General features: G+C 37.6%; 1 protein-coding gene across 1 annotated transcript in view; it reads right to left on the bottom strand.

The window, feature by feature from the left end:
* Nucleotides 1-13,207, bottom strand: part of vps35 (VPS35 retromer complex component) — a 50,679-nt gene that overhangs the window by 15,331 nt on the left and 22,141 nt on the right. The window contains exons 4-10 of the mRNA XM_069901693.1: nucleotides 12,630-12,753; nucleotides 11,879-12,061; nucleotides 7,610-7,823; nucleotides 4,094-4,177; nucleotides 3,124-3,233; nucleotides 2,437-2,533; nucleotides 3-151 (exon numbers count right to left, since the gene is read on the bottom strand). Coding sequence (XP_069757794.1) covers nucleotides 3-151; nucleotides 2,437-2,533; nucleotides 3,124-3,233; nucleotides 4,094-4,177; nucleotides 7,610-7,823; nucleotides 11,879-12,061; nucleotides 12,630-12,753 — 961 coding nt within the window. The remainder of the gene's footprint in view (nucleotides 1-2; nucleotides 152-2,436; nucleotides 2,534-3,123; nucleotides 3,234-4,093; nucleotides 4,178-7,609; nucleotides 7,824-11,878; nucleotides 12,062-12,629; nucleotides 12,754-13,207) is intronic.

The raw sequence follows: 13,207 nt of genomic DNA, 5'->3' as shown, positions 1-13,207 counted from the left end.
ACTGTTCAAGGTTAAGTCTGTTGAAAATCTCCACAGTAGTTTCAAGAACCTTATCAACATAATCCACTCGTTCAGGATAACACTTCATCGCCAAGTTGATAAGAGACACTTGTAAAGATACCACATCTTCAGAAGGCATATCTTGTCTTGACTAAAAAATATAAACAAATCACAAAACTTTGGGTTTTTTTTCCACAAACAATTCTAAAGGCTACTTTTTAGTCAACCCAGATCATTTGCTAATCTGATAATAGTTACTTCTCCAAAAAATTATCGTCTGCCAATTCTATGCCAGTTCTTTGGTAGTGCATTTTAAATCAAATCCTTTTGCTACTTCAAATAAATATCTAATTTTCTCATTCATCATACAATAGATCCTAATGTATACAAACCCAAAGGGAAAGTTATCCATCCCTCAACAACAACTTACACAAAAGACAAACATTTCAATGCACTTTACAGGAAAACATTCAAAAAATAATAATTCCAGACCAAAGTAACTGATTTAAGCAGGTGACAGTCAGCTCAGAGATGGGTGACAGAAGTAGAGGATTTGTGCTTGGAGTGTAGAAGGAACACAAATCTCAAACTAGCAACAAAATAGGAAGGGGACAGCTGAAAAAACAAGATAACCAAAATATCCACCGAAGGAATGTTTTTACAGGCAAGAAAGGAGGAAATTAAGAGATCATTTAAAACAAACATCTTCATGTGTCAATAAATTGATAATGACTCGTAGCTAGGCAAAAGTAGTAACCTTTACTTTTATCAAAGTGTCCACAAAATTTCCTGGCCTTTCCTGTTTCAAGGGAAATAGTCCCAGAATCTCAAATTTCAGTCTGTAGTCTAATTCTAGGATGAATCTACACTGGACAATATGCAATAGGTGTCCTAAATAATGTGCGTTCATTTAAAAGTAAATTACTAGTATTCATGTATAAATTGAGTACTACTTTGTACAATAAATTTGATTGACATCAGCAAGGCCTCAAATCTATTGCTCATACTTTTCTGTCTCGCATCGTCAAGACAAGGTCAAATGTTAATCTGAGGAACAACACATTCTATTCCTCCTGGACAATCTTAAACCCAACAGCAAACATGGAATTTTCCAATTTTCTGCCTAACTTTCAATCCATATCATATTTCTTCTTGAAGGTACTTAACAGGGGAGGGGAAAAAAAATCACTTTGCAATCACCTTCTGAAAATCCAAACAGGTAACTACTAATTCTCCTTTGTCAATACAAAGGAGCACTTCAAATACAGTAGTTAAAATATATTAAGATAGATTGCTTTCAAAAAACATGCTAACTGTTAAATAGTGCATTCATTTTGAAAAACCATACAAACAAAACCTTCACTGCATTCTGACCTCTGAGCAGACCCTTGTACATCAGTATCCAATGGCATAACTACTGCTCAAATTTCAGAAAAAAATCTTTTGTTATTGTTAATTTTTCCATATTATCTGAAAATATATGAATTCTTACTTACAACTTCAAATGAAATCAAATATTTAAGATGCCATAATTTGCTCTCGTTAAAAAATGTTCAGTTTTTTAAATCAGTAAATGACAAGGTAGCTTCAGATCAGCATCAGATGCATGTTTAAATGTGAACATCTTTAACATGTGCCTTTTGAGGTCTGATGTTCTTGGAAATACCACACATTGTCAAGCTTCATTTAATAATTTTTTCTGCCAATTAATTGTCAATTAGAGTTGCCTCGGAAAACTCATTACCAATGCAATTACATTTCAATGACATGATAAATCTTACCAATGAACTGACCTTTCTGGCAACAATAGTATGGAGTCCCATTATATCTCATTTTGAAGTTTACCGATTTGTAAAGTAGCATATTTCACATTCACTCATTTTTTTTTTAAAAGTTGTCTCTTAATTAAATGCAACAACTTTTCTTATTCTGTGCACAAGATGGCAATGAATTCAATTTTTGTTCAGTTGCCTCAATTGTTACTGTATTTATTTTCTCATCTATACATTTCATTATGGAAACAACCTCTTGGTTACTCTGTTCATGCAGCTGTTCAGGTCCAGATCCCCAGTTTTCCAAACTACTTGGTTACCACAGTAAACATTCAGCAACCTTTTGGGCAAAAATATGTTGAATGTCACTTGGGCACTGTCCAACTGACTGCAATTATCAAAGTGCATATTGTTATTTTGTTGCAGCTGAAGCAAGAAATTTGACGGTTCCCAGAAAAGCATTATAGAAACTGTCATTTCAGTAGTAATTCAATTTACTGAAAGCACATGCACGCACACTGAAATGGTAAACTTTAGTCCAAGTTAGCAATATTAGTGTGTACTTATTATCAGGTATATATACGGTAGGTAAAATTAGAAACTTTTCTTACAAATATAAAAAATTGATGTCTCCAAATATGAATTTAATCATTTGCATCTTTACCTGGATTACCGTAGCTACTTGTTGAGAAAATATGTCAAACAACTTTATATCCACAGGGATTCCAGGACCATCTTCACGATGTGCAAACAAAGCCAACCTAAAAATTGCAAAATATTACAAAAGGAAGCCTTGCAGTCACATTTTCTCACAACTTCTAGACATTGCAAAGTAATTGATAGTTAATATGACCTTTAAAGTACAGTCACTGTAATCTTGGAATTACAAAAGCCAATTTTCTGCAAGCTCCTACTAAAAACAATGCAGTTAAAAAGTAGAAAATATTTTAGAGATATTAAAGGATATACCTATTTACCAGAATAGTGCAAATAATTCTGGTGTCGCAGCATTTTTCATACCACTGCCAACCCACCTAATAATTCAGCACTCGCACATTTTATCATCCTAGAAATGTGTGCATCTCTGAACTGCAACTTGTATCAGAATCAAAATATTTCAGGTGACAACTTAGCAGCAAATGGCTTGCAGGAAACAGATGCCAATTTCACAAAACAAACAAGCTTCTATGAACAGCAATATACAAAAAATATCCACCAGATAACTTAGCTTTTTAAAGGATGAGTAATTTTGATGAGTAAACCTTATCTGGAAGTGGACACATCTATTGTTTACTTAATGAAATTGCAATTCAAAGGAACATACTGACTTCTAATTTACTGGCACTCTTACCTGTCAATTAATGCAATGATAATGTTTTTAACATTAACACTTTGGTGTAACTCTGCACAAGAACGAAGGAATGGATTCAGTGTCTGCAAATGAAACTCATCAGGGAATACCTGTAACAAAAAAAGGAATGATATACAAAAATATTGCACTTCACAAGATCCATGCAATGTCAACTGTGAAGGCTTACTGGAACTTATTTCAAGAAGAGATATCGTGTGTTGTGTACTGCTGAGAAATCATTGCTTGTTATCCAAAAGTCTGAGAGGTTTAGATAGTTCAAAGGGTGCCTTGAACACAAAAAAAATCCTACAGCAGGACTGGTATATTGTCCAAATAACCAGAACTCCATGACATGCCACTTCACAGATTAAAGAGTTGCTTATCTGAGATCCTGCTTCCACTGTGAAGAGGAACATCATTGTTTTGATCAATCCTGGACTTTTAGAACAATCAACCTGATTTACAACTGCAACCTTCTATTGGGCACTTTCCACTTCCACATTCTTTTGAATTGCTTTGATGTTTTCTGATGTATTATCACCTACAATGTTTAATTAGCATCGTCTTTAATGCCAAGTTTCACTTACTTATACATCTTTTCTTGCTACAAACTATACCTCAAGTTCTTCCCTTTTAGATTCTTTGCACATGGCTGTGGAGGCAATTTGTCTTGTAATAATTGTTTTTAAATAATTGTCCATTTTAGATTTTCAGAATACTTTTCTACTACCTTTTAGTTGCATTTCCTCAAAAAAAACACTGATAACATATCTTAATTAAACTATTGCATTAAAAAGTAATTCATTATTCCACCCATTTAAATTTGACACTGCATAACTATCTCCCAGTAAACTTGAAACATGAATAAATTGAGGGACTTTAAAAAAACACGTTTCTTAAACTGATTTTAATAAGAAAACTTAAACGTATTTAGAATGGGAAATTACAAACAAAAATAAACAAACTCTACCTGAATAATACATTCCATGAGATACTCCTGAGCCAAACCATCCCTGCAGTTTACAACTTGCTCTAATATTCCAGTTAACACAATCTAGAGAAAATAATTGAAAATTAGATATGCAGGTCTCACCTTAAAAATTGCAGATATGAGCTAAGTAAGTATTTAAGATCATAACATAGCCAAGTTCAAAAGGAAGCACAATATAGCTAGAGACAGGTGAAATCTTAAACAAAAACATAATGGTGGGTCAGATTGGGTACTGGTTCCTCCCTCGATCTTAACTACCAAAAAATACTTTAATACATTTACATCTCACTGATGGCAAAATGTTTATACCATTGCCGACTGAGGTTACAGAACTTCAAAACAATGCATGCTACAAAAATATTGCAGAGTGCTTTAGAGATCTGATAAGCTATCAAACAAATATTTCCAAAACAAATTGTCACCGTCTCTACATTTAAACCACACACATCATGAATACATTTAGAAGACAAAAACTCATCTGGTCGCAACACTTTCACTTTAAAATATCAGCTACTATACATCACGCACATATATTTTTGAAATACATTTCTGAGAAATTTTGGAACGTAAAACTAGATAATCTTCACCTGTTATCAATTTTTAATTTTTTTTCCAGGTTGGATTTGCTTCAAGCCTGGCATTAATTATCCTTGAGAAAGTGATGATGGGCCTCTTTACTGTAATCCATAAAGTTAGAGTCTTTTCACGACTATTGAGGAATGAGATCCAGACATGGACCGAGCCATGAAGGAAAAACAATACATTCCCATATCAGGCTGGCTTGCAATTTGCAACAAGGGATAGTTCAAGATATTCCCATATGCAGATCCTTCTTGGTGATAGTGTTCATGGGTTTGGAAAGTGCAGTCTGGATGAACAAGTGCAATTTATTTTATAGATGGATGAACAAGTGCAATTTATTTTATAGATGGTATACACTGCAGCTGTTGGGCACTGATGGTGGATGTTTAGATCAGATTTGGTACAATCAGCTTTTTCCTGAAATGTATCAAGCTTAGTAGATTATGCAAGCTTAATGATGGGTATGTCATAAATTTATTATGGAAAGTGCTTGGGAAGTGAGACGAGTCATTTGACACAGCTCTCTAACCTGCTCTTGATGACATGGAATTTTTGCGGCCAGTTGAATTGAGCTCCAGATTTATAATGACCTGTAGGATGTTGAAAGTTGTGATCTTGGCAATGGTAATATCATGAATAAAAAGGCAATTTCTCTTGTTGTTTGCACTGCCAGCCACTTTTGTATTAAGAATTTCACCAGCCACATATCAGTCTTTGCCCACATTCTACCTAACATTGGTATGCAATACTTCATTTTGTGAAGGGTTGTCACTGCATTGAATATTCTGCAATCACAGGTGAACATCCAAACCTCTGATCTCATAATGTTCCAAGGCCACAACCTTTGTTTGAGATAGAACTTCAAACTTGATTCCTTTGTGCTACTCTGGATGAGAGTCTGATCAGAATTATTCCCTTGATGTCAAAGGCAGTAAATCTCATTTCTGGAATTTGGCATTTTGGTCCATGTTTGAACAAAGATCACAATGAGACATATATCTAGCTATCGTGGCAAATAGGCAGTACTTCTCAACACTATCAATGACATTTCCCTTCATTTTACTGATGATTGTGTGTACTCCAATTGGGTTCCAATGTACTTGAGCAATCTTACCTGTCAATTAATTAACCAAATTGGATTTATCCTGCTTTATGTAACCAAGACACACTTGTTCCAGAACAATTTGGCCAGACAGTTCTGGGTCTGGACCCACTGCAATTCGTCCATCGTCACAATCACTCCACAGCAGACAATATCACTGGCTCTCCACTCAGCCTCTGGATCACCTCAAAAACAGCAACTCATAAATATGGGTGCTCTTCATCGACTACAGCTCAGCCTTCAATACCATTATTCCCTGCACTGGTCAAGAAGCTCCAAACCCTGGACCTCTTCACCCCCTTCTGAAACTGAATCCTTGATTTCCTCATCGGAAGACCCTAGTCAATACAAATTGGTAAAAATGTCTCCTCCTTACTATCAACACAAATACACCTCAAGGATGCATGTTTAGCCCACTGCTCTACTCACTATATACCCATGACTGTGTGGCCAGGAACAATTCCAGCAGAGTTGTCTGCAGAATCACAAATGGCAATGAGGAAGCGTACAGAAAGGAGATAGATCGTTGAGCGGGTGTCGCGTAAACATTAGCAAAACCAAGATGATTATGGAAGTCAGGAGAACACAATCCAGTCCTCATCAAAGGCTCAGTAGTGGAGAGGGTCAAGAACTTCAAATTCATGGGGACCAACAACTTTGAGGATCTATCCTGGAGCATCCATGTCGATACAATCATGAAGAAGGCTCTCCAGCAGCTATACTTTGTGAGATGTTTAAGGAGATTCGCTATGTCACAGAAGCTCTCTAAAACTTCTACAGTTATACTGTGAAAAGCATCCAGGAGGGTTGCATCAGTGTCTGGTACAGAGGTGTCAACACTCAGGACAAGAAAAAATTTCAGAAGGTTGTTAACTCAGCCTGCAACATCACGGGTACCATCAAGGACATCTACAAGAGTCAGTGTCTTAAGAAAGCAGCCTCTATCCTCAAGGACCTTCACCATGCCATCATCACTCTGCTACCATCGGGGGAAAAGGTACAGAAGCCTAAAGACGAGCACTCAGCAGCAAAAGGACAGCTTCTTCCCCGCTGCCATCAGATTCCTGAATGATCAATGAACCAAAGACACTGCCTGACTTCGACTTTTCGTGGCAAGGTGGTTTATATGAATGTCTGCACTGTGAATGCTGCCACAACACCATGAATTTCGTGATTTGCTCATGACAAATTCTGACATGCTGTTTGGACCAATAGCCTTTGCTGTATCTAGTACTCTGACCAGTTTCTTGTATCACAAGAAGCTAACAAATTGCAAAAACTGGTCTCTGTGATGGTGGGGAAAGATGCAGAGATAGATCATCTTTTTTCTTCCAGCTGAGAATCCAAAGTAGAAGTGCATAAAGCAGCTTGGGAAATTCTACTATCAAAAAATACTGGAAAAACTCAGTAGGTCAGGCAGCATCTATGGAGATACAGTCAACCTTCAGGTTTGTAACCCTTCATCAGAACTGGGAAAGTGTTAGTTTCTAGGAGGAAATAAAATGAATAAAGGATAAATAGAACAAAGAAAATGTCTTCAATTAGTTAAATGGTCTAATTGCACTACTACTATGAAGTTATTTCAATTTATTCTTCAGATTACCAGAATCTGGGGTTTTTTTTCCCCCATTTTCATTTTGGAAACTACATAAGTTTTTGCTAAGTGAAAATTTCATTCTGGATCTATAACTCAGAATTTAATTTTAAGCTTCATCAATAAATAGTCCAGTATTTGTAATTAATCTATTGGTCACCTTTGGTGGATATCAAGAGAGTTAAATCACATCAAGATGTAGAGGAACAACTCACACCTGTTTGTATCGCTCCACATTGACGCCTTCCAACTGACTAAGTCGGACTAGATTTGTACCAACGAGGATTCTTAGTTCTTGACGTTCACGTTCACGTTTTTCACGATCTCTGCTATGACCCTGGTGCTGCATTCGCACCCAGAGTTTATTCATTTCTGCGAAGTTCAGCAGCACAAAGTCCATAGAATCATTTATGTCTCCAGTTACAACTTCTCTGCAATTCAAAAGTACAAGGGAGTTGAAAGCTGTGATGTGATTAGACACTTGTTCACCTCTGAATGAATTTTCACCTTGGAATGTAACTTATTCAAATTCTAAATTAATTAAAAAATTCTTTCCTACATTTTGAAATAATTATCAAAGATCAGTCTATAAATTATTCAGTTTCAATAGAATAGACAAAAGGCTACCAATGGTTGTGATTTTGGAAGGTTTTTGATAAAGTCTCACTAAGTTGAGGAGCTTGGTCAACAATGCCAGGACATTATTTGAGAAAACATCAATATGGAGACAAAATTGGTTAATCAGAACAAACAGTGGGAATGAAAAGATTTCAGCATGGCGGGCTATGACAGATGGATTGCCACAAGGAAAAGATTTTTGAGCCTCATCTTCTAACAAACTGTCAATTATTTAGCTGAAAGATCACATTTCCAATTTTTAACCAAGGATGAACTGGTGGCTGAGAAGTTGGTGCAAGAGTCAGGGTTTTAGATTTTTGGATATTTAGGATCTCTTCGGGGGAAGGTGGGACCTATACAGATTGGATAGCTTACACCTGAACTCGAGGGAGAGCAATATCCTTGCAGGCAGATTTTCTAGTGTGGTTGGTGAGAATTTAAACTACAATATTTGCAAGGAGGATGGGAGCCAGAACGATAGGTCAGTAGAAGAAGTGCATGAAGTCGATACTTAGGGATCTTTTGAAGGATGTTAAGGATAAATTTGTCCCGGTGAGGCAGAGAAAGAATGGAAGGATGAAGGAACCGTGGTGGTCAAGGAAGGTGGAAAATTTCCTCAGGTGGAAGAAGACTGCATGCATGAGGTTTAGGCAGCAAGGGATCAGATAAGTCTCTTGAAGGATATAGGGTAGCTTTGGAGGGGGCTGAGGAGAGCAAGAAGGTAACATTGAGAAGGCCTGGGTGAGTAAGGGTAAGGAAAACCCCAAGGCATTATTTCACATGTGTAAAACAGAAGGATGACAGGGGTGAAGGTAGGACTAATTAGAGATGAAAGTGGGAAGATGTGCCTGGAGGCTGTGGAAGTGGGTGAGGTCCTCAGTGAATACTTCTCTTCAGTATTCACCAAGGAGAGGGACCTTGATGACAGTGAGGACAATATGGGTGGGGTAAATGTTCCAGAGCATGTTGATATTAAAAGAGAGAATGTGTTGGAGCGGTTAAAATGCCTTAGGAAAGTCAAGTCCACAGGGCCTGATGGAATATTCCCCAGGCTGCTTCACCAGGCGAGCAAAGAAATTGCTGAGCCTCTGGCTAGGATCTTTGTGTCCTTGTTATCCACAGAAATAGTACCAGAGGTTGGAGGGTGCCCCCTTGTTCAAAAAAGGTGGTAGGGCAAGTCCCAGGTAATTATAGACCAGTGAGCCTACTTCTGTGGAGGGCACACTGTTGGAAAGGATTCTTAGAGTTAGGATCTATGGGCATTTAGAAAATCATGGACTGTTAAGGGACAGTCAACATGACTTTGAGGGGCAGAGTTCTTTGAGCCAGTGACCAGACATATTGATGAGAGTAGTGCGGTGGATGTGGTCTACATGGATTTTAGTAAGGTATTTGATAAGGTTCTACAAGGTAGGCTTATTCAGAAAGTCAGATGGCATGGGTTCCAGGGAAGCTTGATTTAGAATTGGCTTGCCTGTAGAAAGAAGAGGGTTGTAGTGAGAGGGAGTGGATTCAGATTGAAAGATTGTGTCTAGTGGAGTCCCTTAAGGATTGGTTCTGGGACCTCAGCTTTTCATAATTTTTGTTAACAACTTGGATGAGGGGTGGAAGGGTGGGTTGGCAAGTTTCCAGATGACAAAGGTTGGTGGTGTTGAGGATTGTAAAAGATTGCAGAAGGACATTGATAGGATGCTGAGCTGGGCTGAGAAGTGACAAATGGAGTTCAATCCAGAGAGTGTGAGGTGGACAAACTCCAAGGCAGAGTGCAAAGTTAATGGCAGGATTCTTGGTAGTGTGGAAGAGCAGAGGGATCTAGGGTCCAGGCCCACAGATCCCTGAAAGATGCCTCACAGGTTAACAGGGGTAGTTAAGAAAGCTTATGAGGGATTAAGTTTAAGAGCCACAAGGTAATGATACAGCTCTACAAAACTCTAGTTAGACCACACTTGGAATACCGTGTCCAGTTCTGGTTGCCTCATTATAGGAAAGACATGGAAGCGTTGAAAAGGGTGCAGAGGTGATTTGCCAGGATGATACCTGGTTTAGAGAGTATGCATTATGAGCAGAGATTAAAAGAGCTAGGGCTTTGCTCTTTGGAGAGAAGGAGGATGACAGAGGTATACAAGATATGATGAGGAATAGAGTGAATAGCTAATGCCTCCTTCCAGGACACCGCTGCTCAATACAAGAGGGCATGGCTTTAAGGTAATGGGTGGGAAGTTCAAGAATTATAAGGTTTTTTACCCAGAGAGTGGTTGGTGCATGGAAATCACTACTTGGGTCAGTGGTGGAAGCAGGAACATGGGTGAATTTCAAGAGGCTACTAGACAAACATATGGAGGAATTTAAAGTAGAGGGTTAAGTGGAAGACAGGGGTCTAAGGGACAGAACAACATTGTGGGCCAAAGGGCCTGCACTGTGCTATATTGTTGGTTGACAAGGATGTTAAAAGCTTTACAAAACTGAGTAAGTATGTGGCAGACACTGACTTTCTTGTACTACTTTTATTTATTTTTATAAAGTGGATTATATAAATGTTTGCATTGTAATACTGCCACAAAACAATAAATTTCATGACATGTTCATGAAAATAAATTGATTCTGAGATAATGTGGAAAAATGTGAGGTTATCTACTGTAATGGAAAAAAAATGGAGTATTTTATTCGAAGTGGTGGGATATTTGATAGATGTTGATGTTTTTTTTTGAAATATCCAAATGTGCTTGCACAACTCACTGAAAACCACGACAACTAAAACAGTTAAAGGATGTTGGATTTTATTATGTCAGGATTTAAATACAAGACCAAGGATATTTTACTACAATTGTTTAAAAAAAAAGGCCTTGTCAAACTTGGAGAATTGTGTGCACGTTTGATCTCCTGACCTAAAAAAAGGTGCACTACTAAAGAAAGTGCAGCAAAGATTCACTCAGCTGCCGAAATGGGCCTATCCGCTATACAGGCAGAGTCGGCCTTTATTCACTCGAATTTAAGCATGCGCAGAGAGCTCATTGAAATTCCTATAGAATCAAAAGGCTGGATGTAGTTCAGATGTTTCTATGGCTGAGCAGAAATAGAACCCTCGGTGGTAATGGTGGAGGCACAAGAGACTGCAGGTTTTGGAATCAGAAGCAACGAAAAAAAAAGGGCTGGAAAAATGCAGGAGGTCAAGCAGCACCAGTGAGGGGGGGTTAGTGGATAGGTTTGGGGGGGGGGGGGGGAAGAAGATAAGGAAATGAATTACAGACATTGTGGATTGAAACCTTTCATCAAGATTGATTGTGGAAAGAAGAAAATCATTCACTAGCACAGACAATTGCTTGATCTGTCCATTTCTCCGCTTGTTATTTCATGGCTTCAGGAGTCATCTTGAGATCCTGACTTTTAAATTCTATTCCAGTTACCCAAAATCTCTTCTGGGCTAGCAACTCATGAGAGGCATTAATAGACTGGAGAGTCAGAATCTTTTCCACAGGCCACACCCTAGAGGACAATGATCAAGGTGCTGCTCAAGAAAGCAGATAACAAATTTATCCTTATGAATGTGAAGGGGTGGGAAAGAATATATACCAGATGCAAGCAGCATATTTTTAGTTTAATTTGGCCCAGACACAGTTGAAGGGCCTGATCTTCCTCTACACTGTTCTATGGCGAATGTTGTAATCAGCAAGACCTCACCATCAATAGACAAAAGGACTGAAAAGCAATCCTAACCCAACGAGTCAACTTCGACGAATAATTTCTAAGAGTAGGAACAATCTAGCACATGCCTGTTAGAAATGCATAGGGGTAACTTCAATTTCAATTATAAAGCCAAGTTCAAAACCAAGAGTGAAGAAAAGAGTTTTGCAAGTAAAAATATACTTACTCGGTCTCCTCTCCTTCATCGGGCAAAATATTCCTGGTGCACTGAAGCAAATAGTTTCTCAAGAAGAGCCCTCGTAATGGATGCTGTACTCCACGGCACATTTCTACCAGGTCTTTAAGAATATCTTTCCTGGACTGTGAAAATGACTTAATGTAGACAACTCCAACAGTGATGAGCAAGTAGCTGAACATGTGACAAAAAAAGCCATATTCAGCAGAGCTGTAAATCTAGTCTGCTTCAAAAATCATGGCTACAAACTGTGACGCGGTTTTACAGGAATTAACACGTGTTAAGAGAAGATCAGAAGAATAATTGATTTAATATCAATAAAGTTTAAAATTACTCAGGTACAAATGCAATGATGAGATGCAACACATTAGCTTTCTACTGGTGACTTTAAAGTTGGCTAATCTGCAGGCCTATGGTCCGTTTGTCAGCAATTAAAACTAATAAAAGAGGGCACTGGAAGAAAAGTAATTTTCTTAAAATTTATATCAAAATGGAACTTTAATTATAACTTAATGCTAAAGGCTCACAGTAAATTTTAATGTTGACAAATCTGGTTGCAGGATAAGTAATTATAAAATACAATGGGTACTTCAGTACAGATTTTCATTTAAATTCACAAGACAGTCAGTTTTTGATCATGATCCAAGGAAAACATTAAGATTATCCATAATAAACCAAACCACAATAACTGTGGAAGTAGGCAATCCAGTTGCCAATGACCTGCTAAGTAGAATATACTTACAGCCTTGGAATAATATTGCCAGCATACTGAACAAGTTCATATAGGTCAGCCACCTTTCGCCCTTTGGCAAATTCATCAGTCAGGTAAACTTCCAAATAATGCAACTCATCGGAAATTGCCATGTCTAGCTTTGAATTAAGGGTCACTCTTCATGCAATTACTTAAAAAAGAGCATGGAACAACTGACTTTTTTTAAAAACTCATGTACTCTGACAACAATAATCATGGAATCTATCAACCCGTGAAAACGGTACAGATAAACTGATACAATACTTTAACATGTAGGAATAATTTTCTGATAAAAACTTAGGATTGGAAGGTTGGGGAAAATACTCAAATTGCGATGCGGTCTTCCATGAGTACTTGCACCAACCAAGGTTATGAAATAATTTGTAACTGTGCATTTGGGAATTTAATAAAATGAAATGAAATATTATCAAGGTCTCAAGTAGTTAGATTTAAAAAAGTAGAAAGAAATGCTTTCACATAGTACCTTTCTTGATCTCAATAGCTTTAAGGCTAGCAAATCCAATTTTTTTCTCAATGTCTGGAAAGTAAAACAATGCAAACCATTTTTT

Source organism: Narcine bancroftii, chromosome 10 (genome assembly GCF_036971445.1).
Source record: "Narcine bancroftii isolate sNarBan1 chromosome 10, sNarBan1.hap1, whole genome shotgun sequence".
Taxonomy (NCBI): Eukaryota; Metazoa; Chordata; class Chondrichthyes; order Torpediniformes; family Narcinidae; genus Narcine; species Narcine bancroftii.
Note: the sequence above shows the minus strand (reverse complement) of the source record. Positions and strands in the feature narration are given on the sequence as shown.